The 18,688-nt window shown below is 46.1% G+C and overlaps 1 protein-coding gene across 1 annotated transcript in view; it reads right to left on the bottom strand.

Annotated features, from left to right (window-relative positions):
• The window catches only part of LOC144754688 (protein-arginine deiminase type-3-like), a 417,320-nt gene that overhangs the window by 253,126 nt on the left and 145,506 nt on the right, over positions 1 to 18,688 (bottom strand). Inside the window, exon 7 of the mRNA XM_078642811.1 lies at positions 2,058 to 2,233. Coding sequence (XP_078498937.1) covers positions 2,058 to 2,233 — 176 coding nt within the window. The remainder of the gene's footprint in view (positions 1 to 2,057; positions 2,234 to 18,688) is intronic.

The raw sequence follows: 18,688 nt of genomic DNA, 5'->3' as shown, positions 1-18,688 counted from the left end.
ATTTTTCTCTTGGGTAACAACAGGGGCGAACCAATTCAAACTGCCAGGCCATTTTCAATAGGTGAGGCATCCGCTCCTGTTCAGACAGTTAAATCTTTAGGAGTTGCATCTAACTAAGGCCTCAGTGTTCTTCCATAAATGAATCATATTGCTCCTAATTATTTCTATTATTTGTAGCGATGAAAAAAAGGCTTTCCCTTTTTAGCACAGGCGCTTCATGCTCAAGTGGACACCGGCTGCAGTAGATCAAAAACTGATTATTGCAATAGCCTTTCTTTGGGATGGATGGACTATTTGACTGATACGCTGCAAAGAATTCAAAATATTGCAATGCTATTAGTATGCAAGAAAAAAAAAGATATCACCCAGTGAGCAAGATCACAGGGACACTACACTGGCTTCCAGTGAAACGGAGTATTCAATTTAAGACACTCTGTGTTATGAACAGATTTAATTACTACACTGAAAAAATCCGGCTCTCATATTACTTTAATGGAAGGTGTCTTCTAGAAGACTGGGAGTAAACACTCAAATTCTGATTATTATTCCGATGTTTAAGCATTCAATGGTTGGAAGCTGGGCTCTATCCTCTCTCGGTCCACGTCTTTGGAACAATATTTCCCTTGAAATCAAATGGATACCCTCTCGTTCCTTTCGAAAATTTTAGGAACTCAACTTTACTGCTAGTACTATTTACTGATTATGTTACCTCGTTCCTGTAGTGTCTATCTTTCCACTCATCAGGTAACAGAAAACTATGGTTAATTCCTTACCCATGATGCAGTGCAAATTTCCACTTGACACATTTGTCAGATTAGCCACCTTCTTTCTAAACATACAGATCGAAAAATAAAACAACACCCAACATTCAAAAGCTATCCAAAAAGGTTCTATTCCGTATGCTTGATTGGGAAATGTGGCCATGGCAAATAGGAGCATAGGTAATAGCAAGTTGAGTCAGGGAACCGCAGTTGACAGACCCAAGAATGAAACATGACATGACCCCATGCAAATGAGCTTTTCATCTTCAGGTACTATTTGAAGAGAACTTCAGACGAGATCCCAGTTGTAATGCAGTGCCGGTTTAGATATTATGCTTCGCATTCACACAAAACACTTCTACTAATTTGTATACTACTTCTACCTGTCACTCTCTGTAATGCAAAATACGTTTTCAATTATATATTCAGTTTGTGTACACTCCAAATACGGGTTTGTTTCCCTCCCTGTGTCAACAGAATACACAGTTTACATGTATGGTAAGTGTAGGGAAGGGCTGGAAACAATGATTAATATCACAAACATCAAACACTGATCACATCAAACAACAATGATTTACATTGTAGTTATTTTTTATAATGTGATTCTTAATTAGCTCGTTGCGTGACTTTATTTCGGATTTAATCACATCTCGTAAGTGTTTCCCCACCCCTGTAGGTGGCAAGCTTGCGACTTTTCAAGGATGTGAACAAATACTATTACAAACAATTTAATAGGTACTTACTTCAATGGTCCCATTTTTTTAATTATAAATGTCCGAATTCATTCATTGTAAAGCTTACAGAAACTACGTGGTTCATCAATTTACAGCAAATGAAAACACGCTTGAACATAGCTATATTGAAGTCTCAAAACGTAAATGAATAAAAGAAAAATGATGCTGGGATTTTGAAAGAAGGGAGCTAAAATATATCAGTCTGAGTATGATACCCTGTCTTGTGTCTAATGGGGCTGATCGTGTTTATTCAGTACCTAAATTGCAGGGGTAACAGCCATTCCATTCCTAGGCCTACAATGTAGAAAGTCAGCTCAATAAGTTGGAGATCACTTAACGACGCCACCAAGAATGTGGAAAAAAAGATAGCAATATGATTGTGGAGGGGTGCTTTGATCCCCAGGAATTACAAATTCTTTTCTATACAGTTTGAAATATCTTTCACAAACTCCCAGAATAGAAATGATATAAAAAGGGGGAACTGAGCACACGAGTTAGTTGTAAACCTATATCAGCACCAAGACAGTCATTCAGGTAGAAACAATATAAGAATATACCATACCTTAGCAGAGATATCCAGAAGAGTGACACCGATGGTAACAAGTCCCGAAAATCCTGCATCAGGAAAAGCTTTGCCTTCCACATAGAATACATTTTGCTGGTGAGCAGTGTGAGAAACCTGATACTGAAGTTTTTCCTCCCCTAGAACATGTCTGATATGGGCTACAGAGTTGGATTCTGGAATCAGAAAAGAGATCAATACATAAAGAGTGCTTGTGGCAACAACTCTCTCTCAACATATCCATATATGGAACTCTAAGTACCATGAGGCTTCTGTGGTAAGAACGTATTTTTTTCAAATTGGTGTTAGAGGAACCCCTACATAATTTTAAAAAAGGTAATCAATACACTTTGTAATTGATGTTTTAAATTAAAACTGTCAAACTGTTGTCAACAGTAAGGCGGAGTCAAGCCAGTAAGTTAACGCACCTTACCCAGTTTGAGCAGAGAAAAAAAACACTTTTGCTAAAAGTGTAACATAGTGATTTATCACCATGTTAATGTAAGGAAATTGGGATCTTGTGAGAAGGTATCCAATACAATTTAATGCATAATTTATTATCAATTTTACAAAAACAAATCCATGAATAACTAGACAGAAAGCACATTTCAGAAGCTTACCAATATGTGTATAAATAGGCCAATCCTAGATGGCAGCACAGGACCTTCTCATGTACTGGTATAAAAACATTTTATGACATTTTTTCAGTGTAGCAAAATCCTCATAACACTCATTTTACAAAAAAATCCCTAGCCTTGTTCACTGAGCAAATGTAGCACGCGAAATAGAAAAGGTCTAAGAAGCCCATGCCAGGGCTTTGAGATCTTTGTAGCAAGTAAAACAATAGGCTCAAGCAATTCTTTTCCTTGTTCACATGACCTCTGATCATGCTTCCTGTCCTGGAGAAGATTAAGATAAGCTTCAGTATAGGGCAAAACTCATCTCTTGGCCAAGTGAAAGCTAGGACTATTAGGGTTTTTTGAAAATATTAATGTGTACTCATTGACCAGATTTAAATCTTGGCCTTCAGGATGATGGAGCAATTTACTGATGAAGAAACAGCTCTAAATAAATGAGGCTCTAACTGAGGGAAAGAAAGGATACATTCTCCTTCCTTTATATTCAATAATTGGTCTATTCTTTTAATCAAAGGTTTAAGCGGGAACACTCTGAAATCTGTACAAGTTTCATCATAAGTTTGATTCTGAGGTTCTGGCCTCCCTTCTGTATTGATCCGAACGCACTGACTACAATGAAGTTATGAAAAATTCAAGACTTATAGCTTGGATACACCTCCAGTTACTCACTCCAAGACATTTTTAACAAATACGTCCAAATACTTTAAAAAGTGCTACCTTGCCGGCCACCAGCTTGCTAGAACGTGCACAAGCACCCGCGACGTGCACAGCACTTTTTCTCGGTCGAGCGCTTGGGCACAACTCGCGTCACCAGCCGCGATTACTTTCACTTTTGCGGCGCCGCGATTACTTTCACTTTCGCAGTGCCGGGATGTAATGCTGCTGTGCGTATGTTTAAGTGGCCAATGCTGGTTTTTAACTGCCAGCAGCATTGCTGCAACTACGCTCATTGAACTGCTGCTGGGACACTGTTTGCAATTGCAACTCCGTCTTTTTACTGCAAAAATCGTCTGACCAGTTTGGTGGGAGGAGTCAAGGTCTGCTACAAAAAAAATAGCACAGCTTCCCACGACACTAGTACAGTTGTCCCTGTATACATAACTAGGAGCATCAAGCTTAGTGTGAACACCCCTTTCGGTGACGTCACCGTGGGAGGAGGATGAGGGTATGTAAACGGCCAGCGTGACTTTCTCCTTTTCTTTCGCGACTTTACGAGGCTAGGATCTCGGAGCCTCAGGTGGGTAAAGGTTTTTGTTTTGGGGGCCCCACATCTGGGACCTGGTTTAGATCCTTCTTTAGTAAGGGTCTGAGGGATAAGGGCATTGATAGCGTACCTCCTTTGAGCATGCTGCAGAGCGATGTTCCAAGTTCTCGCTGAGAGGGCCGGATACTCGACATGCACATGCCCGATGTGTAGTTGCAATCGTTGGGGACCATCACCCCCTCTTCACCACCACTCCCTTGCCTCCTGGGCACCCCAGCTTTATTGCTGGCGTGTTTTTTTCTAGGGATGTCCCGGTTCATCACGTTATTTCTCGCTCATCGGATGTTTTGACCTGTATCTTTACACTCCCACTTTTTTGGGTCTCACCTCAGACAGCTCGCTCAGCTTGCAAGTCATTTTGTTTACTTGTAGGGGCCTTAAGGTGCACCATTGCCTGACTTTATCGCAGCTCTAATTTCCTTGCTTGTTTACTCAGCATGTGCAGTCTTCACTAATTTGTCTGCGCTTGTCCACCATGGCACATGTGCTGCTAATTTACACAAGTCCATTTCACTGCATCTAGAGGTACTTCCTCTTTCGGTTAAATAAGGGTGCTTGTATTTGCAGGCAGCCCCAGCGTTGTTGCATAACTCCTGTCAGTGTTGGCTGCAGTGGGTGAGGGCTGTGTAGAAACTTACTATGCCGGCTATTTACATTTCTGTTAAGGTTGTGATGACTTTATTACGTGTTAGACTGCTGATATATATGAAGCTGCTTTAAGTTCTGACGTGCCAGTATGTGCAGTAAACACGGGCATTAAAAAAAAAAGTCAACTGTTGCAGCTAATACATCTCGCTTTTGGAAGCTAAGTATTTATTTATGCAGCACAATATCCTTGGTGCAACAACTTTAACTGTTGCGTGGCTAAACACTTATAAGGTCCCAAAGGCAAGACCTATTGGCTATGCCAATGCTTGTTATGTAGTGCCAGCTGCCTTACTTGAGAATCCAGATTTTATTATTATTATTATTATTATACAAAATTTATAGGGCGCTCAGTTACCCAGGAGCATCCCGGCACGAGACAGAACAAGGAGGAACCTCAGCTCAATTTTGTATACAAAATAGCAGCCAAAGGAAGTTCTCAGGCCAGCAGACTGGAATGCTGCTCTAGGAATGAACAAAACTACACAAATGATCATTACAGTAATCAACCCCTTCCAGTAGTTTCTGGTTTTAATGTGTTTTAAATCTTTGCACTTGTGAAGGGCTTGTAGCCAAAAGTCTCATAAAATAGCTAAATCTGCTCAGAAAAGGATCAAAGTCTACTTATCAGAAAGCATGAGAAGAAGTTCTCTTTTCCTGGTCCTAATAGACCATCTCTTTTTTGCTGAAGAGAAGTTAGCTCTGCTAGCCTTAGATAAGACAACTCCGTTGTTCTATAATGAAAGTTTGAAATAAGCATTTCACCACAAGGTTTCCCTAGACAATCTTACCAGATTCAAATCTAAACCCTAGCAGCATGCATCAACAAGGGATAAGGGACACGTCTCATTAAATGATGTCTTGTCAGATTTACATCTCAAGTTCCTACATGGATTCATTGTCCTTATTGTGATCCCCATCCTATAGAAACAATGGCATAATGTAGCGTTCATTCTGAAAGTCCCCGATTGGGGTGTGCCAGGCGTGGGTAGATAAGGAATTCTTCTTTAAGAGCCGACATTTCTGTTCAAGAGACTTGGCAACATTATCCCTTCCAAACTTGCACTTTGTTTAAATATTTTAAACAGTGGGTCACCAAAATCCACTTTCAAAACTGAAGTAATTAAAGCAGTAAGAACAGATTCTTAAAAATCTAACATGTCTTCTTAATGATCAAAATACATCAGTTTCTTTTACTCGTCCTGTTGGTACGGTTTCACCTGGTTTCGTTTCCAACATTTCATGCTGCTACAAAACGCAAAATAATATCGGTACGAGACATGCTTTATATAAAATAACCTCACCAAACCGAGCACAACAGAAAAGTGGTTTGTTTTTTAATTAATAGTAAAGTGCCTGTGATGAATGGGGTTCTAAGCCCTGTACCCCTTCTGGATTTTTTCCTGTAGACCCCCCAGGTTTTGGACTCTCTGCTGTGAATCTCACTAACTGAACCATACTTACTATAAACACTGGTATAATGGTTTTGCTGTGCGGTTGAACTCCCTGCTGCTCAGCTGGGGATAGAGGCTCTAGGCTTGTTACATTTGATGCACCCATTTGCAGGATGAGCGAATTGGACTACCAACTCAGCCCACTATTTGCACACATGTAACCTGTTACAGGTGAGACCTCCAATGAATTGTTTATAGCCTTGGCAAGCCTCATTTAATTATCTCTATTGTCCCCATTTCTGTTTGATTTCAGTATGTGCCTTTACAGCTTCAATGTGTGTAGTGACTTATTGTATTCACATTGTAGGCAAAATATGCCCCAAATAACTTTTCATTGGCTGGACCTAGAGAGAAGTTTAACTTGTGCTTTAATGCATAAAAAAGACCAGAAATGCTAATACAATATAATTTGGGCATATCTGCACTACTTTGTGTGTTTTGAGTTTGCTCATATTTTTCTGAGTCAGCCCATAATTCGATTTTGGCTTTGAACTATCCTGCTGGACCAAGTTAATTACTCAGGTAGATGAAAGCCTTCCATCACCAAAGAGGGTCACCTGGAGATAAATTAAGAAGCCTGATCCTGAAACAGGAAGTAGGAGGAAGTTGCATCTGCATAGGGTAATCGTAGGAAAGTAGGATCTGCTTTTATGGTTACTTCCACTTTTTGCCTGGTGCTAAGCTGTTTTTGACTAGTCTGACTAGGATCCTGCTATTCAGGACCCCAATCTCTCTGCTTTCTCCCTTAAATTGTTATGTTCAGTACTTAGGTAAAAAATGCCGGCATTCAGGGCACAGCTCTTGAATGGGTTAGATCCTTTCTGGACAGGCGTTCTCAGGCAGTGCACCTGTCTACCTTCTCCGCCTCTTATTCCCCCCTATCCTGCGGAGTCCCACAGGGCTCCGCTCTATCCCCTCTGTTATTTAATTTGTATATGCAGCCCTTGATTGCTTCCCTTCTCAAATCCGCAGCCACTATCTTCAATTACGCGGACGATTTGCAGCTAATCTTTCCCATTGACACCTCCCTTTCCTCCCGCACCAGTTTCCAATTCACCTTGCTTGAGATATCGGAATGGATGTACCACATCCAGCTCAAATTAAATCCCGCCAAGACCGAGCTTGTGCTGGTGGGTGGAGCAGCCAACCCATGGAATGACAGCTTCTGGCCTCCCTCACTAGGGCCTCCTCCCTGCTCCGTCAACTCTGTGAAGAGCCTTGGCGTAGTCATCTCCAGTGACCTATCTATGAGGCCTCAGATTAGTGCTGTCACGTCATCCTGCTTCTTCCATCTGCGCAGGATACGTAAAATCTGCAGATTTCTCACTAGAGATGCACTTATCCTTGTCATCATGGCCCTCGTTACGTCGAGAATTGACTACGCCAACACTCTGTATGCGGGAATTCCTGCATAACATCTCCACAGGTTGCAGCTGGTGCAAAATCAGGCAGCACGCCTGGTTTACCATCAACCTAAGCACCAGCATGTTTCGCTGCTACTACGGAGCCTGCATTGGCTCCCGGTGGCTAAGCGTTGCACTTTCAAACTTGGCTGCATGGTATTTAAAGCTATGTCTGATTTGGCCCCTGTTTTCACTTCTTCTAGTCTGAAGCGATATGTTCCCTCCAGAGATCTCCGTTCCTCCTCTCAGAACCTTTTAGTCATCCCTAAAATCAAACGCAAAAAACATGGCAGTTTATGTTTTTCTTTTTAGGCCCCCAAAATCTGGAATTCCCTCCCGTCTGCTTTCCGACATTGCCCTACCTACGATTGCTTTTGTAGGATGCTAAAAACGTTTCTCTTCCACTCAGCCTTCGAGTAATACCCGTTCCTGCCCTCCGCATTTGTTAGGAGCGCCATGAAACCGTATGGTGATCGAGCGCGGTATACATTTTTTTAACATAACATTAGGTACATACTAGATTGGATAATGGGGTACCCTTATCAGTCCCTAGTATTGTATTATCCCACCCATGGGTGACCATTCAAACTGTGACTATAGGCCTGCCATTGCAGCCTGTGTAAGCATGAGCTAGCACCACTTACAAAAGATATAGGTTTCCTTTATCTAGTGTCACTGCACTAAAAAACCTATAAGTCACCCCTATAGCAGGGCTTTACAATCCAGAGGGTAGGGTGCTGGTTTCGAAGTGTGAGGGCGCCCCTACAGCCTACGGAGTCCATTCTCCCATGTTGTAAGTGAAGCAGCCATTTAACATATAGAGGGGCACCGCGTAATTACGCGATGACCATCTCAAAAGTAGCTGCAACTAATCCTATCATGTTTGGTATCAAACATATTGGAATCCTACCCCCACACTGTAAACGGGTGGGCGGTACAATTCCAAGCACATGTTACTGGTATCAGTTTTCTAGACCCAGACAGCACAAAATGGTTGGTGCTGACCAAAGACACAATTCTGCCCTCCTGCTGCTGAGCCAAGCTCGAGCAGGGGAAGGCAGAACAATAGGTATCCTGTCACAGGGAGGTGTGACCACCTCCCAGACAGGATTTAGTGTATTGGGGCAGGGTGGGTGGACTTGCCAGCGCCACTCAGTCTGCATGAGGGGCACATTTGGTATCCTCATACATAGTCCAGTTCAAACCAGCTCTGGGAGCCGTTGCTCCCGCTCCGACGCAAAGCTGGACAAAGGACATGAGAGTAACCTCCCCACTGTCCGGACCCTCCCCTGGGAGGATCCACTGAATCATCCCTACCCTTTCCTTAGGGTACTTAAGGGCCTATCTATGGGTGGGTCCCTAGATTTGTCGTGGGACATGATTAAATTCAGACACCACTTCAACTTCTACCGTCTGGGCACTCTGAACTTCGCTGGACTTAGTTTGGGCTAGACTTTGTCCCCCTTTCAGTCTGCTGCATTGTCTGTGCCTGTGCACCATACAGGAACCTTCCAAGGCCTACGGGCATCCAAGACACTTGAAGGAATCTCGCTTAAAGTGAAGGAGTCACTTCCCTGCATCAGCAGTCACCACAACCAAGCTGACCGGTCTGCTGATCCCGAGCTCCTATGGACCCCGAAAGGTTCAACAACACCGGTGGTGGTTCTACTCAGCTCTTGAGGCCTGCCCTGCTCTCTCACCAAGTTTGAGGCCAGTATCCTTTGTGGGAGCTGCAGGAACCGAAACCCTGTGCATCACATTGACTTGCCGTTGCCAAGGCTTGTTGGCTTCCTTCCATCAAGACCTTTGGGCTCCAAGTAGCCCCAACCTCGTGCATTTCCAGTGACCAGAATCTTCATCCACACTGCATCGATTGCATCGTGGTGTGCAGCTTTTGGTGAGCTGACCCAAGTGCCTCCAGTCTGAGGGTCCTGTAAAGGGTCATCTTTGTATCTGTTGCCCTTCCCTGATTGCTCAGGGCCTGCCCTGACTCCCCTGCTTGTGGTGAGTCCCCTGGACCATGCTGGTCCCGACATTGTACGTCTTCGACATCCACATTGTTTGCGTTTGCCAAGGCTTGTTGGTGCTTCCGACGGACACCAACCCCTAAGCTCTCGATATCTGACATGGGACAGCTTGTGCCAGTCTCCTGTTCTTCCTCAGCATCACCTGGTCCTCACAGCTGCAGAGTCAAGGTCACCATCACCTCTGCTGGAACACACAACATCAATGGCCATTCATCTTCTAGCTCTCCGGGTCACTCCTCAGTGACATAGACTCTGTCCTCTCTGCTTGAAGGGATCTTTCAACTAGAATCCACCTTCAGATTCCGCCGGAACACTTTCTCCTTCTCCAGCAGAGACACTTTCCTGAAGTCCTCCATTGGAAACAGCAGTGGACCCGGCTTCCCTGGTGTAGGTAATGTGGGCACTAGGGTATCCACTGGTGGAGGGACTCCCCAACCTTCTGTCTTCCATGGGGTCTCTTCAGGGGCCACTGAGAAGGGTCCTTTTTCTTTAAAAAACCAATTGCGACTAACACATCGATTTGTACGGGAAACGTGGCCGTGTTTCCACACTGCCTAGATCTCTGTGGGGTTCCTAGTCACTCACCTTGGGTGGTTCCTTAGTTCCTTGGTGGCCCAGCACTTCTACATCCTCTGGACCTTGTCTTGACCCAAGTCAGGGTTCTTATACCACTTTCCTAATATATGGTTTGGTCCTCCCTGGGGTTCGCTGTGTATTCTGTGCTATTTACGTGACTTCTATGCAAAGTATTGTGTGCTTTGTGCATATCTCCGGGTAGGAGATACCTAAACATGTTAGAGAGTAATATATAATAAATACATATTTTTATAAATACAGTGTGGTTCTTTTTCATTTAATCTATAACTATAAGATTGCGTTCTGGTAAAACAAGCTGCTTTACACTCCTTCTGGACTAAGCCTGAAGGCTGCTCTCCATAGCTACCACTTAGAGAGACTTCTATGGTTGTCTTAGACCTCCTAAATCACCATAAGGGTTGTCTGGAATGGTGCACGGTGTCCACTTCAATAAGTGTACATCATATGCCAGGCCAGCCTCTAACATACTTCCATTCACACTGACCGACAGCCTGAGAAAGCACTTCCCAGAGAAATAGCAGTCATATCTCTGCTTCCACACTCTCCAAGTTTTGGTGGGAAGGAATCAGTTTGGCAGTGGCAGTTTGGAGACGGGGCTTTGAGCTTACATGGAGCTGTGACCATTGATCACTTGAGGTGGCCATTTTGAAAGGTCCCAAGAGGCTGTGCACGAGAGATGAAAAAACGGTTGGAGTGAAGATGCGTAATCTTTGGATTGGTCGAATATTCCCACTTTCTGGGGCTTTCTGCCCAAAGTTAAAAGTCCCTGCCCCAGGTAGACTTTTGAGAACATTCTGAGAGCTGGGATGAATGACACAAAAAGAAGGCAGCCCTGGCGGTGACTTCTGCTGAAGAAGAGGATTCTGTGAGATCTGCCTCTTCCAGAAGAGAGGGACTCCATTACTTCTGACCCCTGATGGAAAAGGGGATCCAGGCACATCAGAGTCCAGCTGGCATGCAGGGGTTAGAATAATTCTTGAGGGCCATGAGCATTGACCTTGCTATTCCCTCAGGGGGAAATAGAGGTGTGAAAATGCTGGGATACTGGAGGACAGGGTTCACCTTGAACTTCTGAACACGGGTCCTGTGGTACAGCAGTCTGAAAGGGGGAACCTGACTCATTCTGGACACATACTATGCTATTGAAATTAAGTCCAACAGCAACCCAGCCAAATTTATTTTCAAAATACTCAACGATCTTAAACTAAGGAAACCCCCTGCGGCGTCAGTGATTACATCTAAGCAGCACTGTGAGGAACTTCCTACTTTCTTTGTTATGAAAGTGTAAACTATATATAGATCCTTCCCTTTGGTTTCTGCCTGCCCTAGTCCTATACACACACCCCCTACTACCCATACTCTCACGGCCTTTCCCTCGGTCTCTCAGGATGAGCTCCGTCTGCTATGCAGCAAAGTTAAATCTGGCTCTCCTGCAGACCCTCTTAAGCAAAACCAGTTCATGAACTCGCTGCCTGTGCTCTTGGCACCTCTGTGCCAGGTGGTTAACACCTCGGTCTCCACTGCTGTGGTCTCTAGGCTGTGGAAACAGGCTATGGTGGTCCCACCTCTTAAAAAACCTTCACTGGATCCAGCCAAATTGGAAAACTTCCGTCCGATTTCTCTCTTACCTTGGGTAGCTAAGATTACAGAGGCTCATATTATTTCCACTCTAACGGCATTTCTGGATAGTCAAAGTATTCTGGATCTCATGCAGAATGGTTTCCACCCAGGTCACGGCACTGAGACTACTCTCCTTGCTCTGTCCGAACATCTGCGGACCGTTCTGGATGCTGGGAACACTGCGGCACTGATTCTGTTAGATCTTAGCGCTGCATTCGATACAGTCTCCCACCAGATTCTACTACACCATCTGGAGGAGGCCGGTATCGTTGATTCAGCTCTAGAGTGGTTTGGATCTTTCCTCTCTGAGAGAACATTTCAGGTGACCGCTCCGCCTTTTCTCTCTGGTGTCCAGTCTATCAGACAGGGTGTGCCACAGGGTTTTGCTCTGAGTCCTGTACTGTTCAATCTGTGTGTTCAGCCTTTGGCTGTGGTGGCCAGGGACTGGGGTCTCTCCATTGTCTCCTATGCCGATGACACGCAGTTGGTGGTGGACAACTTTATATGTAACGCTCCCAAATTTAAGAGTGGTTTGGCGGCAGTCGCGGAGTGGATGACCGCCAACTGCCTCCAGCTCACTGCCAACAAATCTCAGGTGCTGCTGGTGCGGATAGACACCGGGTTCTGGAGTAAGCATTGGTGCCCGGATATTCTTGGGTGCCCACCTACCCCTAAGTTGGTGGTAAAAAATCTAGGGGTGTGGATGGACTCGACCCTCAGTTTTCAGGATCACACCAAGAAAGTGGCTGGCACGTGTTTTGGCTTAATTTGGGGATTTAAATCCTGTTGGGGTACTTTGATCTGTCCACCCGACAAATGACTGTCCAAGCGGCTATCTTGTCAAGGCTGGACTACGCCAGTTCACTCTACCTTGGAGCTAATAAGGATGATGTCACACGTCTGCAAAGAGTCTAAAATTCGGCAGCCAGAGCCCTGCTTGGGCTCCCTAGAAGCTGCCCAAAAACTGGTGTCATTCGACGGTTACATTGGCTACCTATGGCCAAGCTTATCGACTTCAAGACCCTTTGCCTGGCCCTTAAAATTCTGAAGACCTCCTCCCCAGTTATCTTGGCCAATCTGTTAGTGCCTTATACACCTTTGCGCCTTTTGTGCTCCGCGGGGCAATGCATGGTCACCGTCCCGCGTTTGAAACGTGTGCGTGCCAGTGGACGGTCGTTTTGCAGCCTAGCGGATAAACTTTGGAACTCCCTTCCCTCCTAGATTCGCTGTCTGGACAACTATGTGATGTTTCGGAACTTTATCAAAACCTATCTCTTCCCCCCGGCTTAGGCCCTAGCCTCTATGTCTTGTTGCTGGCAGTGCCGGGACGCCTCTTCGCTGAGGCAGTTGTTGCGCTATATAAGTTGGGTTAACATAACTTAACATAGGGACCCTACAAGTGGGCAGGAGGCTGGGGAGCCTGAGAAGAGTGGATAGAGAAAGTAATCTAACTTGAGGGCCACATGGCGCTACTGTGGAAGGCCACGGGCCAAGAAGACGTACCAGGACCCAAAGCAGAGGAGCAGGTTCAGGGTATAGCCCAGAAGCCTTACCAGTAGGCTGTGAGAAACTAAAAGACAGGAGGGCAGGCCCTGAGCTCTCTCTCATTGGAGGGTGAGTGTTGAAAATAGCTCTCTGAAAAACACCAAATTGACAGAGGCAAAAGGGGCTAACAGAAAAGTCTTGGTTGCTAGAACATTTCACCAGGACAGCAACGTGCCGAACTCTGTGCAGATCAGTTGGTTATAACTGCATTTGTTATCCCCCTTCTAGGGATGCTGCCCAGTAGGCACCCAGTGCTGCCCAGCTTGCAAATTATTTACCTTGCTCTGCAGCTTAAGCTAGCCCTTGGTAAAGGCCAGTGCCCTGGTAAATTGCCAATGGGGGAGCAGACGCCTGGCACCTTACCTTCCTGACAATTTGTACACCCTGGGAAGGGCCAGGGCATTGGGGGCAGAAGTGGCACAGAAGCAATACACTCCTGCTAAAGTAGAGTGCTTTCCCTATCTCCCTGTGCCTAGACAGACCAGAAAGCATCTGGTGCAAAGATCACCACCAGTGTTGACGGAGAGCAGAACAAAGGCAGTCAGCTCCTACACCATCACAAGTATCTGTTTGGCCTGGGTAGGGAGCCAGTTGTATTGCATAGGCTCCTGTGCAGCCCCTACCCTGCCACAATTAAGGTGCTCCACAGAAGAGGCAGGGAGGTAAAGAAGTAGCCTTCGCACCCAGAGCACTTCAATAAATACATTTAAAAAAGGTAAATTAGGACTGGGGCAGGCTGTTCACACTAGCTACAGTCTATGGAGCAAATTTGGACGATCCCGCTCCTTTGAACGAAATAAATCTGGAGCTAGTTAAATTTCACAACCGATAGTGATTTGTGGGGATATGAATATAAACTTGTCGAATAATGCAATGCAGGGTGGGTATGGAAATTATAAAGGTCGAAAGCCAAGAGTGTATAAAGCTCTTGCTAATTTATTACAAGATCAAGGCTTAATTGATGTATGGGGAAAGCTTAGGGGGGGTGATAACGGGTTTACTTTTTACTCACATCCCCACAAAAAATTAGTTAGATTAGATTACTTTTTTGCCCCAGAAAATTTATTGGAAGGTGCTAAAATCAGAACTTACCCCAGAATCACTTCTGATCACTCTCCGGTAATGATTGAAATACAGGGACGAGCGAAGAGGTTAACACCTTCTATCTTTTCTTATGATCGTAAATTGGGACTGAATAAAGAATTTAATACACATGTGAAAAGTTGGATTCGATCTTTTTTTATTAACAACCAGGGTACGGCTAATATTGGCATAGTGTGGGATACTTTCAAAGCGGGGTTCCGGGGAGAGTGCATTAGTTTTTCATTTTGGCAGCAAAAAAAACTCAAAAAAGAACTTGATAAGCTATATGAGCAGTTGGCATATGCAGAGATTCTTTTAACAATGGAAGTTGCCAAGGGTAGAAAGGAGCTTTGGGAGGTTGAAAATGGGGTAGCAAAGGCTAGAGCTAACGTTCTTGGTTTTTGGAACACAGAAATTGCAAGGAGATTCTTAACGTCTAAAATGCAAAGCTATGAATTTGGGGAAAAAATTGGTAAAAGATTAGCGGTAAGACTGCGAATGAAGCAGTCAGCTCGGAATATCAATGCAATGAAAGACTCTCAGGGTGTATCTCACTCAGAGCCGGAACAAATTCTCAATATCTTTCAAAAATGTTATGCTGAATTATACTCGAAGGAAGATAGGACAGATGCAACTACTGAATGGAGTGATAGATTGGATATAGGGCTGAAAGTCTTGGATTCTGTAATTGCAGAAGAATTGGATTTACCAATAACTATGGTAGGGTTAGAAACGGCAGTAAAGAGCTTGGCAGTTGGTAAGGCCGCTGGCCCCGATAGAATTCCTGTGGAAGTATATAAACAATTTTTTAATAGTTTAAAGGATGAAATGCTGCCTGTAATGTTGGAAGCACAGCAGGGGAAGTCAAGTTAAGTCAAGTCAGAATTTATATAGCGCACTACATACCCGTAGGGTCTCAAGGCGCTTGAGGAAGGGGGGGGGGAGGTTTACTTATCGAATATCCATGTTTTAAGTTGTTTTCTGAAGGCTAGGTGGTTTTGAGTAAGACGGAGGTGGATGGGAAGGGAATTCCAGGTCTTGGCCGCTAAGTAGGAGAAGGATCTTCCTCCCATGGTGGTTTTGCGGATGCGCGGAACAGCGGCGAGGGCTAGGTTGGACGAACGCAGCTGGCGGGTGGGGGTGTAAAAGGAAAGGCGCGTGTTGAGACAATCAGGTCCAAGTTCGTATAGGGCTTTGTGTGCGTGGGTGAGGAGACGGAACGTTATTCTCTTGTTGACGGGGAGCCAGTGAAGGTCTTTCAGGTGAGCAGAAATGTGGTCTGTGCGGGGGATGTCTAGTATGAGTCTGGCTGAAGCATTTTGGATGCGTTGGAGTTTTTTCTGTAGTTTCGCGGTGGAACCGGCGTAAAGGGTGTTTCCGTAGTCCAGACGGCTTGTAACCAGTGCGTGGGTGACCGTTTTTCTTGTTTCGGTGGGGATCCAGCGAAATGTTTTTTTGAGCATGCGTAGAATGTTGAAGCATGAAGAAGAGACGGCGTTGACTTGTCTGGTCATCGAGAGTGAGGAGTCCAGGATGATGCCTAAGTTCCGTGCGTGGTCCGTCGGTATGGGGGCTTTTCCTAGGGCCGTTGGCCACCAAGAGTCGTCCCAGGCGGAAGGGGATGAGCCTAGGATGAGGACTTCCGTTTTGTCCGAGTTCAGTTTTAGACGGCTGTGTTTCATCCACTCGGCTACTTCTTTCATCCCTTCGTGTAGGTTGTTTTTGGCGATGGTTGGGTCTTTGGTGAGTGAAAGGATCAGCTGAGTGTCATCAGCGTAGGAGATGATGTTGAGGTTGTGTTGACGTGCGATGGTTGCGAGGGGGCTCATGTAGACGTTGAAGAGGGTGGGGCTGAGTGATGATCCTTGCAGGACGCCGCAGATGACTTCGGTGGCTTCTGACTTAAAAGGGGGGAGGCGGACTCTCTGAGTTCTTCCAGCGAGGAATGAAATGATCCAGTCCAATGCTTTTCCTTGAATTCCGATGTTTCTGAGGCGTTGTATAAGGGTGCTATGGCAGACTGTGTCGAAGGCCGCGGAGAGGTCAAGGAGGATAAGGGCGACTGTGTCTCCGTTGTCCAGTAGTGTTCGAATGTCGTCTGTTGCTGCGATGAGGGCGGTCTCGGTGCTGTGCTTGGCTCGGAAGCCAGACTGTGAGGAGTCGAGTGATTTGTTAGTTTCGAGGAAGGTGGCGAGCTGATTGTTAATGGCTTTCTCAATGACTTTGGCAGGGAATGGGAGGAGCGAGATGGGGCGATAGTTTTTGAGTTCGTTGGGGTCAGCTGTGGGTTTCTTCAGAAGGGCGCTGAGTTTGGCGTGTTTCCAGCTATCTGGGAATGTGGTGGAGTTTAGGGAGTAGTTGATGACATCTCGGAGATGGGGCGCGATAATGGAGTCTGCTTTGTTGAAGATGTGATGGGGACATGGGTCTGTAGGGGATCCTGAGTGGATGGAATTCATCAGGCGAATGGTCTCTTCTGTGGTGATTGGGTTCCATTCGAGAAGGATATTCGGAGGGGGTGACGGTTCGGAGGTGAGTGGGGTGGATTGATTTACAGGTGTGTTATCAAAGCTGTTATGGATGTCGGCGATTTTGTTATGAAAGAATGAGGCAAGGGAGTCGCAGAGGGTTTGAGAGGGGGTGATGTCGTTAGAGCTGGCGGTGGGGTTGGTGAATTCTTTGATGATGTTGAAAAGTTCCTTGCTGTTGTGGGCGTTGTTGTCTAGTCAGTCTTTGAGTGCTGATTTCTTGGCTGTCCGTATTAGTTGGTGGTGTTTGCGGGTGGCGTTTTTGAAGGCGGCTTGGGTGATAGTGTTTGGGTCTGTTTTCCAAGTTTTCTCAAGGGAACGACAGAGCTTCTTGGATTTCTTAAGTTCGTCGTTGAACCAGGGGGCGTTCTTGCTACCTTGCTTGGTTTGATGTTTTTTCAAGGGTGCTAATTTGTCGGCGGTTTGGGTTAACCATTGTGTGAGGTTGATGGCGGCTTGGTTAGGGTTCGTTGAATAGGCAGGGGGTTTTTGAAGAAGCGATGTGGAGATCTGGTCGATGGTGATTTTGTTCCAATTTCTTCGCAGAGTTGGTTGAGGGTGGTTGTGGGTCGAGGTCTTATTGTAGATAAAGTGGATACAGCTGTGGTCCGTCCAGTGGAGGGGTGTGGTATGAGTGAAGGAGATATGCTTGCTGGAAGTGAAGATAGGGTCGAGTGTGTGTCCTGCATAGTGTGTGGGGGTGTTAACAAGTTGTTTGAGTCCGAGATTGGCGAGATTGTCCAGGAGGGTGGTGGTGTTACTGTCGTTGCTCTTTTCCAGATGGAAATTGAGGTCTCCCAGTAGAATGTAGTCTTCTGAAGGGAGGGCGTGTGGGGTGATAAAGTCAGTGATGTCTTCGCTGAATTTAGTACGGGGTCCTGGTGGCCTGTAGAGGAGGGTGCCCCTAAGTGTTGTCTTGGGGTCGGTGTGGATCTGGAAGTGAAGGTGTTCGGCGATAGCGAGGTTGTCATCTGAGCTGGTTGAGACGCGGATGGTGTTCTTGTGGACGATGGCGATGCCTTCTCCTGTTTGGATGGGGCGGTCCTTACAGATGATCTTGTAGCCGTCCGGGATGGCTATGGTGATGTCTGGAGCTGAAGAGGCATTCATCCAGGTTTCTGTTAGGAAGGCGATGTCCGGAGAAATGGTGTCGAGTAGATTCCAAAGGTCGATGGCGTGTTTGTGAACCGAGCGGGTGTTGAGAAGGATGCATTTGAGGTGGTTGGTGTTGGCTCTCTGTTTGGTGTTTGTGGATTTAGTTTGGGTCTTGACGCAGGTAAATTTGCAGGAGTGGCAGGTGAAGGGTCCATGGGTGTGTCCTGGTGCTGCTTGGGTGCAGTTAGTGAGTCGGCCGGGGTTGAGTGCAAGGAGGGAGGAGGCGTCGTATATAACGCGAGGAGGATGGGTGAGGCGGGGACCAGGGGGTCTGGCGCTGGGCGAGGTCCAGGCGCGGACGGGCGTAGACGGGCTTACCTTTGGCGCACCTTCGGCGCAGCCGTAGCGCGTGGACGCTGCGCGTTGGTGCATCTGACATAAGTGGAGAGGTGGAGGGGGCGGTGGGTGGGAGGGGGAGCAGGGAGGCGGGAGCGTAGGGGGAGGGACGGGCTGCAGGCACAACAAAATGGACGAGGGGAAAACAACAGGATCGGGTGATGCGAGCTGGCGGTGGAAGACGGGCACAATGTCAATTACAGACACACAGATAGCAATGCGGAGCGTTCCCAAATGGAAAAGTGCTACACGGGCCAGGCAATGCGGATATGTCACAGTTAACTCTTCTCACCAAACTAAGTAGTGCAGAGCGCTACGCAGCGGAGCGGGTGTAGC

Source organism: Lissotriton helveticus, chromosome 5_1, assembly GCF_964261635.1.
Source record: "Lissotriton helveticus chromosome 5_1, aLisHel1.1, whole genome shotgun sequence".
NCBI classification, from domain to species: Eukaryota; Metazoa; Chordata; class Amphibia; order Caudata; family Salamandridae; genus Lissotriton; species Lissotriton helveticus.
The sequence above is the reverse complement of the archived record's forward strand: the minus strand, read 5'-3'. Positions and strand labels throughout refer to the sequence as shown.